Source organism: Canis lupus, chromosome 16 (assembly GCF_048164855.1).
Source record: "Canis lupus baileyi chromosome 16, mCanLup2.hap1, whole genome shotgun sequence".
Classification (NCBI taxonomy): Eukaryota; Metazoa; Chordata; class Mammalia; order Carnivora; family Canidae; genus Canis; species Canis lupus.
This window is the reverse complement of record NC_132853.1, coordinates 60,206,477-60,231,692: the sequence shown is the minus strand read 5'-3', so window position 1 is coordinate 60,231,692 and position 25,216 is coordinate 60,206,477. Positions and strand designations below refer to the sequence as shown.

Sequence of the window (25,216 nt, the reverse complement as noted above, 5' to 3'; positions counted from 1 at the left end):
CAGCAGGGAGGGCACCTTCCCCAGGGGCAGAGAGAGTCCTGCTCCCCGTTGTGGCGTTGAGGAGGCCTCAGAGTTGGGGTGGGAAGTACGCACAGAGCACCCTTCTGGGCTGAGGGGGACCAGGCCAGGCTCCCAGCCCCGAAGCAGGAGCTCAGACCCACCTTGTCCCCAGATATGGAGTGCTGGCATGGGGACTGGATTCAGGCCCTGACAGCCAGCTCAGGGGGCCCCTGTCCTCCTGCAGCCTGGGGGTCCCCGGGCCTCGGCAGCCACGGGCGGCAGCAACCCCCCTCCTGCGGCTCTGGGCTGATGCTGGCTGGCGCCCTCACCCTGGCACACGGCCTCATTAGGATCCGGGGGTGTCTGGAACCGTGGGGAGCGCCTGCCCCAACACAAGCGCTCCCTCCCACCCCCAGCCCCAGGCAGGTCATTCGAGGGCATCTCTAGGGCCTGGCCTGAGTAGGAGTCACTGTGTGCTTGTCACATTGCCTGTGGGAGTGTACACACCTTGGGTGCCCCCAGGGCGACCCCACACTGACGGGTGTGGAACAGGAAGCGGGAGAGGTGGTGAGGCCCCCACAGGTGCACCCAGCCTCAGCTGCAAGCGGGGGTCTCCTGGGAACCAAGTCCTCCCCGCCCGGGGACTCTGGCCTGGGAGCCAGTGGCCTTGCCTGGGGACGGGGCATCTCCCTCCATCCCTGGCCATGTGCTGCATGAGCCCGGCAAGAGCACGCCTGTGACAGGCCCAGGCCTCAGGCTCAGGCTCATGCAGGCAAGGGTGACACCGCGGTCGCCATCCCTGTGGGGCACCCAGCCCCTCACCAGCCCTCAGGCCGCCACCAAGGACCCCGCATGAGAGTGGAAGGGAAGCTCTGGGAGGGTGCAGGCCTTGCCCGGCTGGGTCCAAAGGGCGGAGCCACACACCTTCCCTTCTGATTATAACCAAGGCCCTTGGGCAGCCCGGGTGGCTAAACGGTTTAGCACCGCCTTCAGCCCAGGGTGTGACCCTGGGGTCCCGGGATTGAGTCCCACGTCCGGCTCCTTGCATGGAGCCTGCTTGTGTCTCTGCCTCTCTCTCTTTGTGTCTCTCATGAATGAATAAATAAAATCTTAAAAAAATAAAGCGAGGCCCATGGTCGCCTCCCATCAGCGGGTCAGCCCGTCAACCCCAGGACCCCGCGGAGTTGGGGCAGGGTCACGGCCAAGCTGGCCAATCAGAGCAGGCTACACCTTGATCACCTGGGAAAAAGGTGGCCACAAGCAGGGGAGACACACCTGCTCAGGGTGGCCCAGCACCTCCAGTCGGGCACCTGCAATTAGGAATGCGGGGTGCAGACCTGTCTAACTGGAGGGGCGCTGGTCTGCGGCTCGTAGGGGGGTGGGGGGAAGGACCTCCTGCAGCGAGGCAGGCAGACCCCAGGAGCTGGCAGGGAAGAGGGCGGGAGGTCTGGGGCTCAAAGACCCAGCCTGGAAAGCATCTGTATTTCTTTTTTTTTTTTTTTTTTTTTAATTTTTATTTATTTATGATAGTCACACAGAGAGAGAGAGAGAGAGAGGGGCAGAGACATAGGCAGAGGGAGAAGCAGGCTCCATGCACCGGGAGCCCGACGTGGGATTTGATCCCGGGTCTCTAGGATCACGCCCTGGGCCAAAGGCAGGCGCCAAACCGCTGTGCCACCCAGGGATCCCCAAGCATCTGTATTTCTGTAAAGACAACACAAGCCTGGGGAAACAGATGTATGATCACGAAGTTATAGGATGGGCTGAGAATGGGGGACCGGCCCCCCACCCCGACTTGCTTTGCTGGGCTAACAGTAGGGCAGGGTGAGCCGGGTCCTCCCTGTCACCCCCACGTGGCTGGGAGCCCAGTGTGAGGCTGCCTGGCTCCCAGTGGGTGGACCTGGGATAACCCCCCCAAACCACAGTGAAGCTCGCCCGTGCCCATGGGGGTGGAGGGGACACAGGAGGCCTGGCACCGTGGGGGCCCGGCGCACATCCAGGACTTGGAAGGGCTCTCGAACGGGCCTGTGGGGCTGGGAAGGGCCGCCGCACATGGGACCTTTGCGCTCCCTCCCTTCCAGATGTGCGGGGTCACCCGCTTTCCCCCACAGATCAACCCAGAGCCCAAGGCACCCCGGCATCCTCCCCGCCACCCCCGGGGTCTAACCCACATCCCTCCTCCTGCCCCCAGCCTGCTTCTTCCCGGAGGCTCTGCTCTGCTGAGAAGGTGCCATCTACCCACCCTCGGGGCAGCAGCTACATGTCTCCCCTCAGGAGCACCCCTTCATCAGCACCCGCCCCCACCAGCACCCCTCCCCCTACCAACACCCCTAGCACCCCTCCCCCACTAGCACCCCAGCACCCCTCCAGCCCCTGGCCTGGGGCTGTTTGGGAGGGAGGGCTGGGGGGACACGGGGGGGTTTGTGTCTGAGTGGCATAGGGAGCAGGGAGGCATGAGGTGGCCCTGATGCCCAGTGCAGCCCCCACACGGTAACGCCCTCCTGCGCCCACAGCCCCCGGGGGGGGGCCCCTCTGCCCCCAGCACTGCCTCACCGGGGAGCCGCGGACCTGGTTCTTCGGCTAAAGCGTAAAATCAGAGACCTTGGTCCCCGCGGCTGAAGCCCCCAGCTCCGGGGGGCCTCACCCCCACCTGTACGGAGGCCACACTGCAGGCTGCCTTCCGGGGAGCTGGGATGGAACTGAGATGTGGTGAGGAGGCGGTGCCCGGGGGGCGGGGGGAGCCTCCTGGGGGAGCCCCCGCAGGAGCTGGAGTGAGAGGGACACATGAGAACAAAGGGCAGGGGGGCCTGAGAGCCCGAGGGGGCCAGCAGGGGGTGGGACCCCGGGACACGCCCTCAGGGGAGGTCCCAGCAGGGGCACTGGGTGCTCCAGTGGCTGGGGGCCTGGGAAGGTCAGTGCCACCCCCCGTCACAACGGGTCTGGGCCCTTTGGAAGCATCGACTATCCGATTACTTCCTTGGCTGCCCTGGTTTCACCTCCACACACCTCCCTCGTCTGCCCGGTGGCGCCAGCATGACAGTGGGGCCCTCCCTGGGGTGGGCACACGGGGGGCCCAGAGCAGGACCCGGGTTCCTGGAGCTGCGGGTGCCCGTCTGCCCGCCGGGTCCCAGGGGCACGCCACGGCCTGGTGGCCTTCCCAAGCACACGTCGGCTCTGGGCTGGGGGCTGGGGGCCTCTATGCACGGCTGCCGTGGGCGCCCCCGAGCGTGAGCCTTTAGGGGACACTTCTGACACACGTGTTTGGCGGGCTGCAGCCCAGGGGCCCGCTGCTGACCCCTGTCAGCGCACCTGCATCGGGCTTTCTTCTGTCCCCTTCTCACCCCTACGCCCTGGGGTAGCTCCCAGGGCCCGTAGGGCCTTCTCCCGGGGGCGCGCAGGGAAACCCCAGCAAGCCTGCTCGTCTCCTGGGGCTGCCGGCGTGAAGACCACAGGTCCGTGGCTTTAAACAACGGACACTGATTCTCTCCCAGCTCTGGAGGCCGGAGCCCGAGAGCCGGGTGCCCGCAGGGCTGGTCCCCTCTGCCGCTCAGAGGGGGAGCCCTGCCTCGCCTGTGTCCCAGTTCCTGGGTCTCTGGGCCGCTCCTGGCACCCCTTGGCTTGTGGCTGCTTCCCTCCAGTCCCCCCACCCCCGCAGCATTTTCACATGGCCTTCACCCCCTCCGTGCATGACGTGTATCCTGTCCTCCTCTTACGAGGACACCTGTCATGGGTTTAGGGCTCCCCTATTCCAGCACGACCTCTTCTCGGGATCCTTACCTGAGTCACATCTCCAAAGGCCCTTCCTCGACACTGGGTGGACACACCATTCAACCCACCGTGGCGAGTGACCCTGGAGACCCTGTCGTCATGGTATCAGGGAGACAGTGGGTGGCAGCTGGCCTGAGCCTGAGGGAAGACTCAGCAAAGCAGATGTGACAAGAGGAGGGAATGAGGGAATGAGCCCTGGGGTGCTGGCTAGGAGTGGGGGGCCCTGGCAGGGCAGGGGGAGCAGGCCGTGGAACAGAGGCTAGGGCCCTGAGGGGGCATGGCCCGTGCTGACCGTGGCTGCACCTGTGTGCCAGGAAGGAGAGGGGACAGGTGTGGGGCTCCCTGAGCACGTGGCCTTGGCTCACAGGTCAGGCCCACTGGTCTGGACCGCTCCCTGAGCCCGCTGAGCGCCTCGGGGCCCTGCGGGCATCCAGCTCCCTCCCTGTGGCCCCAGGCACCCACAGACGGGCTCACTGTGTGGGCGCCTGCGGCTTCCAGTGGTAACTTCCAGCCTCCTCCAGCTGGGGACCCAGGGACAGCTGTGGTCAGAGGGGGTGACAGTTGGGAACGGGCGAGCTGTGCAGATGGCAGGACAGGACCCTTGGCGTGGGTGTCGGTGTCCACGGTCGGGGGTGGGCAGTGGTTGGGAGCCGGGGTAGGGGCCCCAGCATGTTGCAAACACCTGTGAGTAAAAGGGGCTCAGCCTGAGGGGCCAATTTCTGGGGACTGAAGCCGTCGCTTCACAACCTGGGTCTAAAGGGAAACCGATAAAACCCGAAACCACCAACAGAAAGAGAAATTTATTACACAAAATGTTTGAAATGTCTGCATGATAAAAGCATCATTATTAATAAATGTCAAAAGGCAACAGACTAATCAGGCAAACGCAGCTCAGAACCACAGGGAGACCCCCCCTGCCACTCCCGGGGAGCTGGGACCCAGCCCAGCTGTGGGGAGGCAGCCTGAGGCACTGGGAAAGCTTGGGTGCCCCGCCGCTCCCCCCTGCGGGCTCACCCTTGAACGAGCCGCCTCCTGCTGGGATGTTCCTTAATAGACAACCCCCCCCCATGGGCCGACCAAAGGGACACACCCTGAATGTGGTCCACCCAGGTCACGGTCCCTAGGCGGCAGTTGGAGGATACACACCACAAACAATGGATATGTCTCAAAATCGTTGTGCTGGATGTGGGAGCTGCTTGTTCTACATGATTCCATTTCTTTTTAAAATATCGTATTTATCGGGCAGCCTGGGTGGCTCAGTGCTGCCTTCAGCACTCAGTGCTGGCTTAGTGCTGCCTTTAGCCCTGGGCGTGATCCTGGAGTCCCAGCTCGGGCTCCCTGCATGGAGCCTCCCTCTGCCTGTGTCTCTGCCTCTCTCTCTCTCTCTCTCTCTGTGTGTGTGTGTGTGTGTGTGTGTGTGTCTCATGAATAAATAAAATCTTTTTTAAAAATCTTGTATTTATTTATTTGAGAGAGGCAGCGAGCGAGCGCACAACAGGGTGGGGGAGGGACAGAGGGAGAGGGAGAAGCAGACTCCTGGCTGAGCAAGGAGCCCAACAAGGGACTCGATTCCAGGACCCTGAGATCATGAGCTGAGCCCAAGGCAGACACTTAACCTGCTGAGCCACCTGGACGCGCTTCCATGATTCCATTTATATGAAATTCTACAAAAGGCAAAACCATGCTGTAGTGTCAGGAAGGGGATTGGTGGCCATGGGACTGCCATCGGGTGTGGGACTGATTGTAAAATGTCCTGAAAGAGCTGCCCTGGGGGGCCCGAAATGTTCCACCTTGATCATGGCGCCCATTACATGGCTGTAGACATTTATCCAAACTCACTGAACTATATACCACTTAAGATGGGTGCATTTTATTGTCTCTAAGGTATATATTAATAATGATTAAATCTTTTTTTTTTTTATTCATGATAGTCACACACACAGAGAGAGAGAGGGGCAGAGACACAGGCAGAGGGAGAAGCAGGCTCCATGCACCGGGAGCCCGACGTGGGATTCGATCCCGGGTCTCCCGGATCGTGCCCTGGGCCAAAGGCAGGCGCTAAACTGCTGCGCCACCCAGGGATCCCAAATAATTATTAAAATACATAAAATAAAGTAAAATAGAATAAATCCACCAGGACACGAGTTGTCACCTATCAGACGACAGAGGTCAAAATGATTGGTGAGACCCAGCTGCGCCAAGGACATGGGGCGCGCAGCTCGGGCCTGCGGTGGTGATGCTGGCACACTCTTGCTGGGCAATTTGGCAATAGCAATCGAGATTTGAGACATGCTTGCCTTTTCACCTAGAATTTTCTCTTCTAGGAATTGTATCTTCCAGATAGGCTTGCACAAGGGAGCAAAGATGTGAACAGAGGCGTCCTCTGCCGCAACATTTGGTACATGGAGAAACTAGAAGCGTCCAGCCGTGTAGGAGCGGGCGGGGCGCTCAGAAGCTGAACATCTGTCCCAGTTTCCCGGGACCGTCCCGGATTAGTCCTGAAAGTCCCCAGGCCTGGGAAACCCCCAGCGGATAAGATTAAATAAAATGACCAAGTTGCAGGTGGCATGGAGCCATTCACAGACGTTTCCTCTGGAGACCCGGGGTGCTGGGGAGACGCTACTTCCCCTTTGCACCTCCTCGTGCCACTGGTTTCATTTATTTTGTGCGTATACGGATTTTATAATTAAAAGAAATATTTTCTTTAGGAAATGTGACCTCGGTCTGCAGTCAAAAGCGGTGGGTGGGGCCTCTGAATTACAGCCCCCCCCCAGGCAGGTGGGGGCGGGGGAGGGGCCCAGGACCCCTTCAGCAGGAGAAGGACGGGGTCTGGGACAGGGAGGGTTGTCTCAAGGTCACAGCCTGGGGCCCGCAGGGGAGGCTGTGGACCTCTGGGCCGTCTCCAGCCCTCCGCTGCCTTTGGCTGGTGTGGACCCCTCTGGAGGCGCCCCCCACCCGGATCCGCCCCCCGGAAATTGGCTCGGCTGTGGCTGCCTTTGAACCCAGGGCCTCCAGCGGCCGCCCCCCCAGCCTCAGCCAAAACAACGCAGCCCAGGATTGTCACGCAGATCGGCTGGGGGGGCCCCTGAGCCGGGCTAATTCCTGTGTCTTAATGAGTAGGAAGAGGAGCTTTTTATTCATCACTGGGGCTTTAAAGATTGCAGTAAAGTGGCCCACTTTATAAAGAAAAAATCAATAGAGAAAACAGGAGTATGTAAATGGACAGAGTGACAAAAAGCAGGCCAATTACCCCCAAAACGAGACTCAGTTATGGCTCCATTAACTCAATTATATTTTCAAAAAGATTTCTTGCGAGGCCCCCACCCCAGCCCACCCCCACACGCCTGTAATTTTTACATCAACTTCAAGCCATTAAGTTGCATTAAATTATTTTGTGGGAGAGAGAGGTGTGTCTGGGGAGGGGGAGCTGCGGGCCTGTCCGGCTCTGCTGGGGGGCTGGGGGCACCCAGGGGTGGGGGCACCCAGCTCTCAGCAACCCCTTCCCCCTGCCCCCTGACTGGGCCCTGGGACATGGTGAGGAGGACGCCGCAGGCTCCCCACCACGTGGCCGCACCAGGTCCTGCTGGCGTCCAGGCCCGAGGCCCCCCACGCCCTGCCCCTGCGCTGGCATCCTCAGACCACCCCCCTCTGCAACCCACCCCTACCCCCACCCCAGGAATGGTCCTGAGCCTGCAAGTTCATGGTGGGTACCTAACCTTCCTGGCTTTGTGAGCCTTCTCTTTGTCTCGTTCCAGTTGGAAAACTTTGTTTTTTCGAGAAATAGGAAAATTCAGTATTTTTAAAAATCACCACCCAAACTGGAGACTGAACAGGGATATATCCGACTCTCTTTGCCGTCTCCCTGAAAGTGAGGACCCTAAAGGACACTGGGCAGGTGGTTGTCCCTGTGGATGGCCCTTCTGTTTGCCCAGGGGTCGGGGGTGGGGGAGGCCTAGCAGCCACCCCCCCCCCCCCCCCCCCCCCCCCCACCACCCTCCCTGCCCCGCGCTGCCCAGAGCCAGCCCACCTCCGCCCCCTTCCTCCACCGGGAGGCCCAAGGCACTGGCTGTAACCTGCTTTTCTGCCAGCTGCCCCAGGGAGCCCAGGCCTGCCCTACATAAGCCTGTGTCTGGGCCAACCGGGATGGCGCTTAATATCAAGGATTCCAGGAGGCTGGAGGAGGAGGAGGAGCGCTGGGTCACAGTGGGGCGGAGGAGCCGTCAGCCGCAGTGTCACTAGGCAAGATGTCCAGGGACACGGGACCAGGCCTGGGGCCAGAGAATATGAAACCAGCGGAGAGGAAGGCTGAGCAGGGGGTGGGCGACGCCAAGGCACGCGCCAGGGCCCCTCTAGGGCTGGCACAGCCAAGGCTTAGGTCACAACACAGACAATCACCGAAGAATCAACCCCCGCCTTCCATTTGGGGCACGAGACCCAGGCAGCAAGGGGCCCGCTCAGGTCAGGCTCCGGGGACAGGTCTCCAGATGTTGCCAGCACCTGCCAGGGGCTGTGGGGGCGGCGGCAGGGAGGGAGGAGGGATAAGGTGAAGACAGAGGCCTCTGTGACCTGGAGGAGGTGGCCGCAGCGTGAGGGCACTTGTGTGACCTGAGGCTCCTCATAACCCCTGCCGCCCACACGCACTCCAACCTCATTGAGCTGATGCAGCTGCAAGACAGGCCACCACTCCCTGCTGCCCACAGCGGCCCGCTCAAGAGCCCGGGGCAGGGATCCACAGCCGGGGGAAGGGACAGGCACATGGACGTGTGTGTGCACAAGTGAGTGTGTGCGGAAGAGCAGCACCTACGCCCACTCCTGCCATCTGCGTCCATGCCCTGGGGAGCCTGAGGCTGGGCAGTGTGTGCGCCTGGACCCAGAAGTGGATCCCACAGGAGAATCGGTGCTCCAAGCTGGGGCCACGGCGTGGCGTGCGAGTCCCCAGGAAGGGGGGAGGCGGGGGGCCGGGGGGTGGTGGTACCAGGGTGTGGAGGCAGCTGGGGCACCAGGGCTGGCAGGCTGGCCATTGTCGGGGCCCAGAGGCATCAGCCAGGGGGTGCGGGGGTGACAGGCTGGTGGGGTACAGGAGACCTTACAAAGCGGGCTGGGGAGCGCCCCACCCCCACTGTAGCCCTGCCCCGGACCAGCGCTCCCCAGCATGTGCCCTTTTATCCCCTCATCCAGCCCAGCCACCCCCCCCCCCCCGTCGGGTCAGGGACCCCCTCTCAGCCCCCAAGCCCTGAGGATGCCTTCCCTAGCCGCCCTCCTTCCCCCCGGGGCCAAGCATCCCTGGCTGTGGGCGACCCCGCCTCCCTTGGGCCTGGACCCTGGTGTCTCCTTGCTCTGTCTTCCTTATCAGTTGTCTGTCTGCTGACTGCCAGGCCACAGGCCTCCAGCCAGACGTGCCCTTGCCAGCAAGTGGCCTGAAAGGGCCATTGTCCCGACGGGCTCGGCAAAGGCGTGGAGACCCGTCCGCTGTCAGCCAGCCACGAGGTCAGACCCAAGGACCGAGGACCGGGGCCGGGCCAGTCTCAGGAGACTCCCCAGGGCCAGCGGTGCCGGGACAGCCAGGGGGCCCCCGGGGGCAGTGCCCGAGCGAGGCCTGGACTCCGCGGCCACCTTCTCTGCGCGTGGTCCTCCTCCCGCGTGGCAAGTCCAGGGCCCCGGAGCCTCTGGTCCAGCTGAGCAGCGGGAGGGGCTTCCCGCGGCAGCCCAACGTCGGTCAGTCCCCGTGTCCTCCTCCTCGTGTCTCTGTCTCCGGGCATGTCTCCACCTCTGCACCCCGTCCCGTCCTGCCCCCAGTGGCTCGGCCCCCACAGCAGTCAGGCCGCTGGGCCATTAGAGGACAAGGGGTGTCCAGGGGCGCCACGCCGCAGCGGGCACCGGGTCACCTGCCGAGGGCCCCGCAGCTGGGCGCTGCCCCTGGGGGGAGGGTGCCTGCGCGGGTCTTCTCCCCGGGTCTGCTCAGGGGGAGGCCCCTCCCGTAACTTCCCCGGCTTTTCCCCCCACAGCATGAGCTGGGGGTCCTTGGGCCGAGCTCTGTGGGCACAGCCCCGCAGCCAGAGGACGCGGGCTGGGGTGCGAGGCGGGGTGAGCACAGGAGCTCGGGGAGCAGATGCTGCGGTGGGTGTGGAGGCCCAGCCCTCAGGAGGCCAGCACCCCCTCCCGCCCCCGGGGACCTGAGGGGCAGCGAGGTCGCAGGGCCCCCCAGGGCTGGTCCCGTCTCCATCCAGGGCTGTGTGTGCGGTGGGGGGGGGGGGGCAGGTGCGGGGGTCGCCCCAGTGGGAGTGGAGCCCGGCTAGGGGGCCACGGGCAGCCCGGGCTCCCGTCAGGCCCACGTGCTCTTCCCACCGCAGAGCCCCCCAAGCTGATGAGGGCGACCTTGAGGGCTCTGGCTGTCCCACACCAACGTCCAGGCATCAAGGTCACTGCCAGCCTGAGCTGCAGGAAGGGGGAGGGGTGGCTGGGAGGTCGGGACGAGGAGGGGGAGGGAAATAAAAAGAGATTAGATTTTGTAAAAGGTGCTCTCGCTGTCTGCTGACACCGTCTCTGGTCTCCATCCGTTTTATAGCCTGACGGCTCGGGCAGCTGGGCCTCCTCCGTCAGGGCGCGGGGGGCGGGGTAGCCGAGGAGCCCCCAGGGCGGCCTGCTGGACGTGCCACCCCTCCCCGCGGACGGCAGGACGAGGGCGCCCAGCGCAGGCAGGACCCCGAGGAGGGAGGAGAGCCCGGCCCCCCACGGGCGGCCACTATCGCTGCCCATCTATCCCCCCTGACAGGTCAATTTTCTCCCATGTTTTACAGAACCTTTCAGAGCAGGAAATGTGATCCTGCGGCTGATTTATGTCCTTACCTGGTCTTTGTTCACAAGCTGCCCTCTGCAGGGCTGCGCCGGGTGTCCAGCCCGGCTGGAGGACATCTCCCCGAAGGGATTCCCACCCTCTCTTCCTTCCGGGGGCCGCGTGACTTCGGAGCTCACCTGGGAGACAGGGGATTGGGCCGCCACTGCGTTCTGTGAGGGGCTGTCTAGGGGGTGGTTTGAATTCCCCGTCCGCTGGGCTGGCCTGGGGACATCCTCCTCACCACCTGCACTCATGAGTAGCGTCTTGGGGCCCCATCTGGGTGGGGAGGGGTTGTCCCTTGGCAGCATCTCCCCGTTTGGAAGGGACAGTGACGGGGATCATTGTGCTTTTTCTTTCCACAGTAAATCCACTTTTGTTTCTCAGACTGTGTTCTTTGATGTCGTAGCTGAGCTCCCAGGGCACACCTGGGCACAAGGGTCGCCTCCCAGCAGGTCCCCCCTGGAGGAGAGAGTTGTCCCTTCAGCAGCTGCCTCCAGAAATAACGAGAAATCTTTTGTGTACAACTGATGAGCTTGCAATCTTCCATAAAGTGGCGCAGAACGTATTTAGGAAACTTCCAGTGGACGTTCCAAGGGAAGACCACTCAGTGTGATGCGGCCCCTGCCCAGCCCCTGGCAGGCAGATTCTCCCTGGCTCTGTCACCAGGCGAAGGTCCAGATGGAGTCTCCCCGGTGTGGTTGACCAGGTGACCTGTCCAGGCTGTGCCTCCTAAGAGGTCGGTAATGCTCTTCCTGCTTCTCATCTGCCCGGGGTCTCTGCTCCCAAGTCCACGCTTTAGTCGCCTGTTTCAGCTGTGAGCGATCCCACTATCCTTCCCATCTGACTGATAGTGAGAACAGCCCTGGTTGCTGTCACCTAAAGCTGACTGAAGACATTTGGCTGACACAGGACCCACCAAGATAAAACTGACAGGGTTGGGACTTGAGATTCCACTTGGAGGAACCTGTAGTCCAGGTTATACCCACCCACCCATCTGTCCATTCATCCACCTACCCGTGCATCCATCTGTCCATTTATTCCCTCATCCATCCTTACCTATCTATTCCTACCTCTGCCACTCACCTTCCTGAACAGGCCACTAACGATATTCCAGGCCTGGTACTAGGCACCGAGACCACCATGGTACACAAGTCCTTCCATTAGTCTTGATCTAGGGGAAGAGACAGCAACACGTAAGTCCAGGGGGCTCTGGGTACATAGAACCCCTTCCCGGGGGAAGGAGCGGGCCAGAGAGGCTTCCGGGGGGAGACTGGAGCTTCCAGATGGGTAGGGAAGGCAGGCCTGCGGGGCAGAAGCCGGGAAAGTCTTGGTTTCTTCAAGGTGCACGGCCCGAGGAGGCCAGAGAACAGAGCTGGGGGCCAGGAGGAGGGCTCGGAGCTGTGGGTCTGACGTGATGGGGCTCACTCTACCGATGGGAGAGGCATGAGCAGTCCTGTTTTGGTGGCTGTGGCTGTTGCACTAGGAGTGGGGCTCTGAAGGGACAGGGCACACCAACCAGCTAGGATACCCCAACACCCAACTCCAAGAGACTTCCTGAGGTCCAGCAAGAGCCCTTCCTCCGTCCCTGGGCTTTCCTTCTCCCCGCCACCCTCCCAACCCTCCAGCCACGACTGGCATTTCAGCAAAAGTCTCCCGACAAACACTGGTTTCACAGACGAGCGGCCGGGAGTGTGGCACGGGCCCCAAGCCCAGAAGGGCCCTGTGCTTTATTGTTGTCTTGAAATTCTGAATAAGAAAGAAAAGAAAGAAAGAAAGAAGGAAAGAAGGAAAGAAAGAAAGAAAGAAAGAAAGAAAGAAAGAAAGAAAGAAGGAAGGAAGGAAGGAAGGAAGGAAGGAAGGAAGGAAGGAAGGAAGGAAGGAAGGAAGAAAAAATTAATTCTGAAAAAATTAATTCTGAATAAATTCCTCTTTTAGCCTGGGTTTGGCGCATGGGACCCTGGAGCGCAGCGAGAGCAGAGGAGACAGGTGCGTGGCCCGTGCCATGCGCCTCGTGGGCAGGGTCCAAGAAGCCCCGGGAGCCGATCTGGGGGCCGTGATGCGAGAGCCCAGGGTGAGCACAGGGTGTCACATGTGGGGAGCAGGGGGGCCCTGCAGCCTCCGGGGCTAAAGAAGCCGGGGGGGGGGGGCGCGGGGGGATCAGGTGACCCCGGGGCGTCTGCCTGGCCTTGGGGTGCACTCTGGCATGTGCTGACGGTTTACAGTTTTCTTCACTGAGAATGACCTTAAGGAGCCAATAAAAGCCCCACGAGGAGGGGAGGACTGCGGAGGAGGGAAAACTCTGTGCTGCGTCTCCTTCCTTCCCCGACATCGTCCCCGCCTTCGGCGCTGGGCCCCACAGGGCAGGCGGTGGGTCCTGCAGATGACAGGGGGACGTGCTCTTACCCACGGCTGGGGGGCCGCTTGAGAGAGGCCCGGGCTGGCACCTCTCAGGAGTCGCCTGTGGGGGTGACTCCCTCCCACCGGCTCGGGTGACCTCCGTCCCTTGTCTGCTAAGAAACTGAGGTGACCTTGTGGCTCAGCCTCCAGGGAGGAACTCCCCAAACAAAGCGTCCCTTTCAAGACCCCCGCCCAGGGCTGGGGCTCCCCAGGAAGGGTGACTGCTTTCCCCAGAAGAGTTGGGGCTTCTAGCCTGCGTGGGCCTCCTCTCTGTGCCCCCAGAACGCTGAGCGTGGACTGGCGGTCGTCTGCGTGGACAGGAGGGGGCAGAGGACTGGCACTGCTGTGATAAACGGCTGTGGGTTAGCCACTGTGCACTCTGAACCCCTGCCTGCTGGTCCGGGCCGGTGAGCACCCCACTGCCTGCCCTGCATCAGGGGAGGAGGAGGGGTCCTCCATTCTCCAGACACACCAGGGGGTGGGGACGACTAGAGGAGCATGGCCAGGAACCCCGGGTCTGGGGGACCAGTGGGCCCTGGGTGACTAAGCTTGCTCAGTGCCCCCAGCCTGAAATCTCAAACCCACCTGTGTTTTTTTTTTTTTTTTTAATTTTTATTTATTTATGATAGGCACACAGTGAGAGAGAGAGGCAGAGACACAGGCAGAGGGAGAAGCAGGCTCCATGCACCGGGAGCCCGATGTGGGACTCGATCCCGGGTCTCCAGGATCGCGCCCTGGGCCAAAGGCAGGCGCCAAACCGCTGCGCCACCCAGGGATCCTCAAACCCACCTGTGTTACATGAAAACGTCGTCTGTGTTTGTCCGGGCACCCAAACGACAATGACAGTGACACCAGCTGGCAGGGATGTGTCCCCAACACACCTACTGCTTCACCTCTGACCCCTGACAAGGCAGGTGCTGCGACTGCCTCCTCCATTCCCAGGGCACAGGGGCCTGTGAGCCACCAAGAGCCCAGCAAGAGGAGGCCTGTTTCTCTGGTGCAGAGATAGTCGTGGCCCCACCGTGGCTACTTCCAGAGTGAGGGATGGGCGCCGCCAGGGGTGGGGTCCTGCGGTGCTCCAGCTTCTGTGAGACTTCATTCCTGCCACTGTCATGGGAGGGGTGAGTTAGCAGTACATTTCAGGAGAGGAAACAGAGGCAGGGGTGAAGACCCTGGTCCAGGCTGAGGGCAGCAGGGTGGGGAGAGGATGTGGGTTTCGTCTGGAGCCTGCGTGTGGTATGCGGGGAGAAGAGGGCTGAGGCCGCCTCCCCCCACGCTAGGCAGGGGAGGGGTGGGGGTCCTGCAGCAGGTCAAGGCAGAGACCACTCCCCACCATGGGAGGGGCCTGAGGATCCCCACAGTCCTCAGGAACTCAGGGGTCAGTCAGACCCCTGCCCCAGCCCTCCGTGGGGCCCCCAGTGGGACAGTCTGTCCCACCCCTCCCACCTGTGCTCCTTGTCTCCATCACCCCCAGGGTGTCACAGGCTCTAATTACCAGGGCTCCATCAGCCCAGGGCCCCCGCACAGCTGGGGAGGCTCTCAGGCTCGTCCCTTGCCTGGGCATGTCGCATTCCTGCATACCTCCCTGTGGCCCAGTGTCCTGCTCTAGTGCAGGGCAGCCTTGGGGGGGCTGCAGCTGCGGGTTGGGGGAGCCTGGATACAGCCCAACTGAGCCCCAGGGCTCCCAACTGTGTCTCCCTCCCCTCCCCACCGCAGCCCATCTTCCAACCTGGCAGAGAGAGGAGGGTAATTCATCACTCAGGGCCCACGGGCCGCCTGGGGAAGCACTAGTGTCCTGAGGACCAGGGGAGGACTTCCCCAGGAGAACAATGTCCCAGAGAGGCAGGCCCATCTGCTTGGCTGGGGTCTCCCCCAATCTGCTGCGGGTCGTAGCCTCCCCTGGAGCCTGGGCAGGGCCCTGGGGCCTTGTGGGATGTGGACAAGCCCTCCCTGAGGCACACCTTTCAGGGGTGGGGAGGATCAGTTCTGGGGAGGCGTCCCTGCATCTGGGGCCCACCCAGGTGGACCAGTGTAGAAATGGGCATCTCCCCCTGGGGGTGCTGGAGAGGAAGGCCGGCAGGGACCCCCAGGACCTCCCGCCACACCTGCCCTGGGGGTGCTGCTGCAGTGGAAATGGCTGTTTCCCACTCCCTCTCAGAGACTTTGGGGTGTTTCACCACGTGGCAAGCCTGAGAAGCCTGGGGAGGGCCCAGCAGCGTGAGAGTGGCTGCAGGGGGCCAGCAAGGGTGGGGGGGCCTGGGAGGGCTCAGCGGAGGATGGTGGGGCGCTGGCTGTGCCGGCCCCTGAGTGAGAAGGGGCTGAGCGGCCCGCAGCCTGTGAGGAAGCCAGAGGAGCGGCTCCTCAGTGAGGAGAAGACTGTAGCGATCTGGGAGGCAGATGGTGGTAGCCTGGATCCCGGTGGGACAAGCCGAGTGTTGAGAGGTGGTCGGAAGTGAGGCTCTGAACACGGGCTCAGCAAGACTTCTCGACAGACCAGATGGGGGCTGTACTGAAAAGGAGAAGCTGAAGACGCCCCCGTGGCAGCTGGAGCTCCAGCCATCACATCCGCATTCCAGGCAGCAGGAGTGAGGAAGGAGGGGAAGGTGAAAAGGACACTGAGAAGCCTTGCGGAGGCCGGGGACAGTCATGTCTTAGCTGGCTGCCTGCTATCAGCCCTGATGGCAAAGTGCAGCTAACAGGGGAGAGAAGAGCGTGGATGCAGGTCGGGGGGCCACTTGGGGGAGCACAGGGAGCACAGGGAGCATGCAGCCCAGGCAGCCGGCTGCTGGATACCCCTCCCCTCTGGAGAGGACCAGCAGTGACGTCACTCAGAGCAGAGCACGGCACCCGCTGGGGTCCCCATGCCTCCGGCCGAGCTCCAGCTCTCCCTACAGGGCCTGCGGTCCTCCACCCCGGAACCCCGGGGCCTGACACAGTTCCAACTCCAGGAGCAGCATCGTTTCCACTCTTGGGGCTCAAAAAGGAATGAGAATTTGTTTTCTTGGGGGGGGGGACTTTCATTTCCGTCGTCCAGTGGCTGGGAGGGGAGGGTCCTGCGTCTCCCAGGCACTTTTGCAGAGAAGCACGGCGGGGAGCGGGGCAGGTGGGAACCCAGCCTCCCTGCTCTGTCCTGACCAGGCCTGTCGCTCTGTGCTCCCTCGTCTCCCCACGCGAAGACCACGGAGACACCATGGAGTGATGGCCTCAGACCCCCAAGCCATCTAGGGGGTGGCCTCCTCACGCCTGCCCATCCTAGGGCTGAGCTCCGGTCCTGCAGTGTCCCCCCCTCACCCCATAGACCTCCCGCTGGAGCAGGTGCCGGAAGCGAGCAGCACAGGCTGGAAAGCTCTGAGAACACGGGAGGCTGCCAATGTCGAGGTGGACGCCCCAGCACCCTCTCGTTCCAGAATTTGCTCCAGGAGAAGAGAGCCTGCAAGGCTCTGGGCCTCTGAGCTGGGGTGCGTTTGCATGAGGGGAGCCCGGCAGGGACTCCATGGGACCCGCACCCACTGGGCGGCTGATGCTACAGAGAAGGGCAGAGGGCACGAGAGCCTGAGAAAGCTGGGCTCCTGCCAACGGGGTCTCCGAGGGTGGCACAGAGCCTGGGCTTCAGGCCAGAGTGGCCACCTGGCGGGGCAGGCAGGAAGCGACAGAGGTCAGAGCTGACGGGGAGCAACACGGGTCCCTGGTGGGCTCCTCACCTTCCCACCTTCTGCGCCCACAGTCACCTGCTGGAATCAGGGCAAGTTTCCCCTCGGCACGTGCCTTCGGCAGGCGGCCCCCCGGGTGCTCCAGGGTGACTGCTTCCACTCAGGTGCTGGGTGTACGGCTGGCCTGGGCGGCCAGGGCGGCCAGGAGAGACGGCGGGGGCGGGGGCGGCAGGGCCTGGAACCCGGGGGTGTCCCGAGCGGGCTGCATGCCCCCGTCCTGGGGCCCAGAGCCGAGTTCTGTGAGCCGGGGCGTCCAGGCACAGGGCTCTCCCGTCTGCCAGGTGCGGACACAGAGCCGGAGCTCAAGGTGTTGGGAGTTCTGTTCCTGCCGAGCTCTCTCCTGGCGCTGACGTTGCTGGCACCCCTGGCTCGAGGGTGAATGGCTCCAATCCCCCGCCCGCCTTCCCGGGGGTGCTCTCACTGGGTGCACATCGCCCTCCGCCCTTTTAGCTCACCAGTTACTGCATTCGGGCTGCCCTCCGCACCTTAAGCAATTACATCTGCAAGGATCCTATATCCTTCTCAAAGCTCCTCAAGGGCCCGCCTGCCCTGGGCAGCTGGGGCGTGGCCCTGGGCAGCTGGGCCGTGGCCCTAGTCGTGCCTGGCGGGGGCGAGGGGGGGTTCCAGAGGTGACCTGCGGAGGGGATGCTCAACGACTCCTATTCCTTCTGCTGGGCCTGCTGTCAGTTTTACGGCTGCGGGGTTGTATAAAGAGCAGGAGGTGGGGACGGAGCCATAGGCCTGGGCTTCCCCCAACCCTCCACCAGACACCTCCCAGGGTTTGGGGCAGCCTCAAGCTCTGCAAGGGGGAGAACCAACCCGAGAGGGATGCAGGCTACAGTTTCTAGAGGGTGCACCCACGGGCTGCAGTGAACAGTTAACCCGCACCTGCCCGGCCCCACACAAGGTTCCCCAACACCCATATAGCCCGCACCCCCCTCCCCGGGTCCCTGACACTCATTTCCTGGCCTCCCGTCATGCCTGCCCTTTATCACAGAGATAAAGCCGCTCTGTGGGAGAGAAGGGACCAGTCCTTGTTGGGACCGTTGCGTGCCCCCTCACGGGGAAGCCCGGAGTGGGGTCATTGGCTCCACCATCCACTCACTAATGCAGGACTCATCCTGCCCACTGGCCCACGTTCTCCTGCCACGGGCTCTCCTAGGGCCCTCGCTGAAGTGGCCACAGCTTCCACGCAGACTGAACCCAGGCTGGACCCCTGCGTTTCTTCGGTGAGGATGGAGGTTGGGGGAGCAGCAAGGGGAGACACACCCCTGGCAAAGCAGCACCCCACCCCCTCCTGCTGGGGAGGAACAGGACCCTCACTGCAGACAAGTGCCAGTGTCCTCTTTGAACACGGAGGCTGGCAGCACCCAGAGTCAGGACCCACACCCAGCCTCCTTCCCCAGATGGTGGTGGGGTGCCCCAGAGCAGCCTCACAGAGGGTCACAAGCGTGCCTGGGGTCACACAGCCTTACAGGTGTCTCCCATGTGGTCCATCGGCTGTGGTGGTCAAGCTCAGGTGCCAGTCGGAAGTGTGGACAGGGGTGCAGAGTAAAAAATGGCCACGGTGCTTCCTCTCCCTGCCCCTTCCTTTCCCTGACTTACACTCCAGTCCTAAAAACTTCAGGGGTGGGGGTGGGCAGGATGAGGTGAGTGTCTGTGCCAGCAGGGATTGGGAGGTGGAGAGGCCACCCAGAGCTGATGTGGATAGAGACACGGTCCAGGTAGGGGGAGAGGCGGCCAGGGGTGGGGACGTGAGCCCAAATGAGGTAGGAAGGCATCAACCAGGGTGTTACTGGTGCAGAAGGGGGGCTTCTGGGCCCTGGACCTCCAGAAATATTCAGAGGTCCTGCTGTCGCTTGTGGCCTTCACATATACAGACAGGCTTAGGCTGTGCTCTGGATGGGAGTGTGTGGTACATACACACCGACCTCCTGGCGCGGCCCACCGAGGTGCCCTGCAGCCGTGAGCACACCCGGGGCTCGGGCCTTGGCTTCTATCACCATTCTCCACCAGAAGGAACTAGGGTTCCCTGGAGGAACAACTGATGGCAGGAAAAGCACAAGATAGTGATAGTAATGGATCGTAGCCCACCGAATGCAGCAGGAAACTGCGAATCTGCACTGACACCAATTGATAAATCGGAAGTTGATAGGGATCGGGATATTTGGTTTCACATCACCAGCCTCCAAACCACTCTGTACTTATAAGGGACAAAGGGATGTCTTCACGATGGAGAAGCTTGTCTAATCAAGCTGTCCACGGGAATGTTACCCATAATTGGACAAAGCACAATCTTGCAGCATCTGATAGGATTCAAAGAAAACATGGCATCACCTTTACGGTATTCCTGCCAAAGGAACACAACTTAAAATCTCAAAATGGGGGTGGGATAATGCCCTCTCCAGAGATGTGCACCTGTGAATCCCTGGAACCTGTGAATATATTTCTTTATATGGCCAAAGGGACTTTGTAGGTGTGACTAAGGTTACAGACCTTGAGATGGAAAGACTATCCTGGGTCATCTGATGATCTCAATCTAATCATATTTCCTTAAAATTGGAAAACTTCCTAGCTGGATCAGAGACATGCACTGCGAGAGGGAGCTGACGCCTTCCTCCCTGGCTCTGAAAGTGGAGGGAGGGGGCCATGAGGTGGCCTCTAGGAACTGGGGGGCGGCTGTCAGTTTGCAGTTGGCAAGAAAATGGGGGTCTTGGTCCTGTCTTCCCGAAGAAGCGCATTCTGGCTACTGAAGGAGCAGGAAGTGGATTCTCCCCTCGAGCTTCCAGAAAGGAGGCAGCCTGCCTACACCCTGACTGCAGGCGCGGAGAACCATACTGGACTTCGGTCCTACAGAACAGTAAGATAAGGGACTTGTGTTGGGGAAGCCGACAGTTCAGTGATTTGTGACAGCAGCCATGAGAAACCAATACAGCGAGGAGATAGCGGACAAACCCAAACTGAGGGACACGGGGTTAGTTATCAAACACATAGAAGGAATTCCTGAAAATTCATAAGGACAGAGATAAACAGTTATTTAGAAAAATGGGTATTGCACTGTGCTTACTCCTGAGCAGAAGGAAAAGGAGTGTGTGTTATAGGAGAAATGCATCTGAAGAACTCACAAAGATGACAGATGTGAAATAAACAAAAATTCTTAAGGCAAAAAAAAAAAAAAGAAAAAAAGAAAAATGGGTAAACACGAATGGGCATTCCACGAAAGAAGTATGACTGGACGATAGAATTTGAGTAGGTGATTGGCCTCATTTGTAACTAAGGGGAACAAAGTAAAAGCAAAATGAGATTTCATTTTATTCACCAGATTGGCCACATTGATGGTACCAAAGGAAGGGGATAATTTATTTTATTTTTATTTTTATTTAAATATTTTATTTATTTATTCATGAGCTACAGAGAGAGAGGTAGAGACACAGGCAGAGGGAGAAGCAGGCGCCCTGAAAGGAGCCCGATGCGGGGACTTGATGCCCTGAGCCAAAGGCAAATGCCCAACCACTGAGCAACCCAGCGGGAGACCACAGCGTACAGCTCTCAGGCCAAATTGAGCTAGCCAGTGCTTTTGTAAATAAAGTTTTATTGGAACACAGACACTCGTCTGTTTATGTACCGTCTAGGGCTGCTTTCGAAGAGCTGCAACAGCAGAACCGAGTAGGTGTGACTGAGGCCATATGGCTGCACAGCAGAAAATACTTGCTCTCTGACTCTTAAAAAAAAAGTTTATTTATTTGAGACAGAGAGCACAGGCACGGGGAGCGGCAGAGGGAGAGGGAGAAAGGGAGAGGCAGATGCCCCACTGAGCAGGGAGCCTGGCACAGGACTCGACCCCAGGACCCCCGGATCATGACCTGAGCCGAAGGCAGGCGCTTCACCCACTGAGCCGCCCAGGCATCCCCTGCTCTCCGATTCTTTACAGAAAAAAAATTTCCAGCCTGTGATGTAAACGAGCAACCCTCGTAAGTCCTGCGAAGAGCGGTAGCTGGTGGCAGAGAGGCTGCGGCTGCTCTCGAACCCACGGCTCCCCGGGAGGTTTCCGCTCCGGCAAACTGATCCAGGGGGGGAGCCGAGGCCGCAGCCGCCACCGCGTCGCCACGCAGGGGCCAGGTCGCGGGGAGCGCTCTGGTGCCGTGGGCAGGAGCGAACACTCCGTGTTGCGGGCGGTGTGAAGAGCAGAGCTCCAGAGTGCAGGGGGAACAGGAGTCCGACGAGCAGTACGATGGTGAATCTTGCCAACAGTTGAGCGGAAAAGGATGTTGCAAAACAATACGTATGTATGAAGCCATCGGTGTAAAAATAAAACGTGCGAAGATGCTCTGCCCAGTACACTGCTGGGTTAGGGGGGCGGGGACCTGGCTTTCACGCAGCAGAGTCCACGGCAGCAGTGGCCTAAGCGGGGCTGTCCGTGTCCCCGTCACGGAGCAGCATGGCGAGGCAGCGAGGGCTGGGACGCGGCTCTGCTCCGTGACGTGGCCCAGGGATCCAGGTTCCTTCCAGCACTGTCCGGGTGGCCCCAGATGGCTTCCCCCGTGACCCCGATGTTGCCATGGGACGAAGCTCCTCTAGCTGCAAGGGAGTCTGGGAAGTGCGTTCTTTATTCTTGGCGGCCCTACGTGCCTGCAAACCTCGGGAAACAGAGTAAATGGATTCCAAGGGACAAACAGCAGTGTTCCCCGTAATTGCCTGGGGGACGCATCCATGTGCCGTAAACCTTTAAAGAATAGCGGAGTGATGGTACCCGACGGTGATGACACCAGGACAGCTGTGAGGAGGACAGGAGGGTGGACGTGTGGGGGCACCAAAGGGTGTTCTCTAAGTTTCTGTTAACATCCTGCCTCAGAGCTGCGCGGTGCAGTCATGAGAGTCATTACTTGCTGTTAAAACATACCTTCCTGGGCAGCCCGGGTGGCCCAGAGGTTTAGTGCCGCCTTCAGACCGGGGCGTGATCCTGGGGACCCGGGATCGAGTCCCACATGGGTCTCCCTGCATGGAGCCTGCTTCTCCCTCTGCCTGTGTCTGCCTTTCTCTCTGTGTCTCCCATGAATAAATAAATAAAATCTTAAAAAAAATGAAAACAAAAACATACCTTCCCGCCCCAGAGCCTGTCATAGAAATTTAAGAGGTTGCAGAATGAATGTATGGTTTACACAAAGGTGAACGATGGCATGGACTATTTTGGCTTTGAATTAAGTACTTTCTTTTTTTCAAGATTTTATTTATTTGAGAGACAGAGCAGTGGGGAGCGGCAGCAGGAGAAAGAGAGAGAGTCTCAAAAAGACCCCTGCTGGGGGGATCCCTGGGTGGCTCAGCGGTTTAGCGCCTAGAGACCCAGGGTCGAGTCCCCTGTCGGGCTCCCTGCGTGGAGCCTACTTCTCCCTCTGCCTGTGTCTCTGCCCCTCTCTCTCTGTGTCTTTCATGAATAAATAAAAATTTAAAAAAAAAAAAAAAACTCCTGCTGGGTGCAGAGCCCGATGTGGGGCTCGTTCTGGGGCCCCGAGGTCACCATCCGAGCCCAGCACCTAGAGCTGCCCCTTAGCCGAGGGCACCCCCCTCCCCACTCCAGGGTGCAGGACGCTTCCCCTGGGACCCCTCTCTTCCCCTCCAGCGTGGGTGCAGCAGAGCCTTGTCTAGGGCTGCCCTGGGGAGCTGAGGAGTCAGCTTGTCCTAGGACATAAGGTCCCCCACGCCCCACAAACGCGGCGGCCCCTGTCCCCTGTCCCGCAGCCTCAGGTTCTTCCTGCACCCTTCTAGGGCCCACCTGCCTGTCCGGAGGAGGCCCTTCCTTCCAGCTCCCCTGTCCCCGCATCCGTTCCGCGGACACCGGGGGGCTGAGCATCTGCCAGGTGCCAGGAATTCACACAGGTGGCAGGGCCTCCCGTTCCCACTGCTCCCTGGCAGCCGCCTCCTTCTTGAAGCCCCCTGCATTTCTCCAGTCCTGCGCGCCTGTCACGTCGCCCAGTCCGCGTGCACTCCTGAAGGGCGCCGGCCCAGGGAGCAGACCCTCACGCGCTCTCCACGAGCTGTGTGCCCTCCGCGGAGCCGCCAGCCCCTCTGTGCCTGCACGTGTCCCCCCGCGAGACGTGGGTGCCGCCTCCGCGGACCGGGCTGGGTGTGCACCTGCAACGGTGACGCCGGGTCCCCACGGCCCGGCAGGCCCCGCCCCCGCCGCAGGCCCCGCCCGCAGCCCCGCCCCCGCTACAGGCCACGCCCCCTGGAGTCCGCGTCCTCCGAGCCCCGCCCCTTCGGGCCACGCCGCATCCTTCCCCTCGCCAGCCCCGCAAGACTCCCGCCTGCCCTCCCAGGCGCGCCTCTCATTGGTGCGCGCCCGCGGAGCCCCGCCCCGTGACGGCACTTCCGGGAGGAGGAGCCTGCGGAAGGCGGAAGTGTGCGCGGAGAGGCGGCCCTGAAGACCAGGTGAGGTGTCCCTACCTGATCCCAGGCTGCTCTTCCGCGTCTGGGCGCGGGGACCCGGGGGCGCCCAGCGACGGCGAATGGGGGACGACGCCATGAGGCAGCCGCAGGGCCTGGCGGGGGCTGGAGGTTGACCGTCCCTGCTGCCTTCCTCGGGGGCCGCCGCCTCCAGGCAGTCGCCCGTCCCTCCCAGCGTGTCGCGTCCAGCCGTGGCCCCAGCTCCTCGGCCCGGGCTCCTGGACCCTCGGCCCCGCGCAATGACCGCGGCCGCCGCCTCCAACTGGGGGCTCATCACGAACATAGTGAACAGCATCGTGGGGGTCAGCGTGCTCACCATGCCCTTCTGCTTCAAACAGGTGAGTGCGGCGCGCGGGGCTGCGGCGGCACCTGTCGGGCCGGCCCCGGGGTCGCAGGTGGACGGTGGCCGCAGGGCTCCGTGGGGTTTCCCTTTATTACTGTTCCTTTTTTGTTTCTTTTCTTTTTAACGATTTTAAGTAATCTCTAGGCCCAACGTGGGGCTGGAACTCTGGGGTCTCCCGCACCCCCGACGGAGCCCGCCAGGCGCCCCCTCTTTGCTCCTTTTATTATTTTTAAGATTTTATGTATTTATTCCTGAGAGACAGAGAGAGAGAGGCCGAGACCCAGGCAGTGGGAGAAGCAGGCTCCCTGCGGCGGGACCCCGCTGTGGGACTCGATCCCGTGACCCTGGGGGTCACGCCCTAGGCCCAAGGCAGGTGCTCCACTGTTGAGCCTCCCAGGGGCCCCGCTACTGCTTTTTAAACCTCTGAGCAGACCCGCACCTGCTCCGGAGCCCACAGGTCCAGCCCTGCGCGCCACGGGACTCGGTGGGGGGTGTTGGTTCCAGGGTGATGGGATTGTGGGTTTCACCAACGTTTACACGTTGCTGTGGCTGAAAAAAAAAATCTGAAATGTATTTCGAAAACAAGTGTCGTGCCAGCGTTACAGACCGCATGGAAAAAAGCCACGGGTGGGTTTTGCACCGTGGACCCATGTAGCTTCTGTTTAATCCGCAAGTAAATGGGTATTTGGGGCTTTACAAAAGGGAGGCTGGTGACGTCATCCAGCGGGGAAGCTTCTTTCCTAAAATTGAAGTCCTCGGCCTCACCTTGACCGGGGTGGGTGCGGTTGCTGGTCCCCCTGGGCGCTGGAGGGGGCTGGCAGCATGTGGGGGAGGAGGAGTGCGGCACCTGGGAAGGGCAGGTGGCTGCAGGGCACAAGGACCAGCCTTAGGCAATGAAACCAAATAAGGAGAAAAATTGAAATAAAATGCATACTTTGGAACTGAAAGTGGGCACCCATAGTTTAATTTTAGATTAACAAACATTTTGCCTTTTTGAACAAAAAGCATCTTTAGCATCTTTTGGACAAAAATAGCACAAACTTTTTTTTTTTTTTTTTTAATTAAAATCTGGTGATCACCGATCCCCTACTTCGAGCCGACCAGCCTGAATTGCTTCAGAGTTCCCATGTGAGTTATTGATGACTGCGCTGGCAAAGGCGTGGGCAGGAGGACAGGGCTGCTCTAGAGCCCCGGGGGCGGCCGCTGTGACCTAGCACCGTGGATCCCATCGTGCACGGCCACTTGTGGGCATTTCTGGAAGGGACCACGTGTCCCAGGGTGCACTGCCACTTGCTAGTATGGAGCTACCTCCTGAGGCACGTGTGGCTGTGCATCTGCAGGCCCAAGGCCTCCATCCTCCACCGGGGTCTGACTGTGCTTTGCATGCACTTGGAGCCTGCCGCGTGGTGGGCACAAGGCCCCTGTCAGGGCATTTAAACGCAGGCCAGTCCAGCGCGCCTGGGAGGAGCGCACACTTAGTGGTGGAGCCCCATGTTCAGGCAGAGAACCACAGGCGCTTCCCCCTGTCCTGAGGGCCTAGCAGAGCGGGGACCCCTCTCTCGGGTGGACGCAGCATCTTCTCCCGGGAAGCCCTTGGCCAGAGCACAGCGGAAGGCCAGTGGGCAGCTTGGGGATGCGTGTGTTAGCCTTGGACAGCCATGTCATTTATTTATTTACTTATTTTAAAATTTATTTGAGAGTAAGAGAGTGAGCACAAGCAGC

At 60.9% G+C, this 25,216-nt stretch overlaps 1 protein-coding gene across 6 annotated transcripts in view; it reads left to right on the top strand.

Moving 5' to 3' along the window:
• Nucleotides 1-23,079: 23,079 nt before the first annotated feature.
• SLC38A10 (solute carrier family 38 member 10) overlaps nt 23,080-25,216 on the top strand; it is a 39,692-nt gene continuing 37,555 nt past the window's right edge. For 5 of the 6 annotated variants that reach the window (XM_072781951.1, XM_072781950.1, XM_072781947.1 and 2 more), the window contains exon 1: nt 23,080-23,489. Coding sequence is in view for 5 of the 6 variants with exons in the window: in XM_072781950.1 (XP_072638051.1) it covers nt 23,391-23,489 (99 nt within the window). In the remaining variant the exon portion in view is untranslated. The remainder of the gene's footprint in view (nt 23,490-25,216) is intronic. The other variant, XM_072781948.1, reaches the window with a different exon arrangement.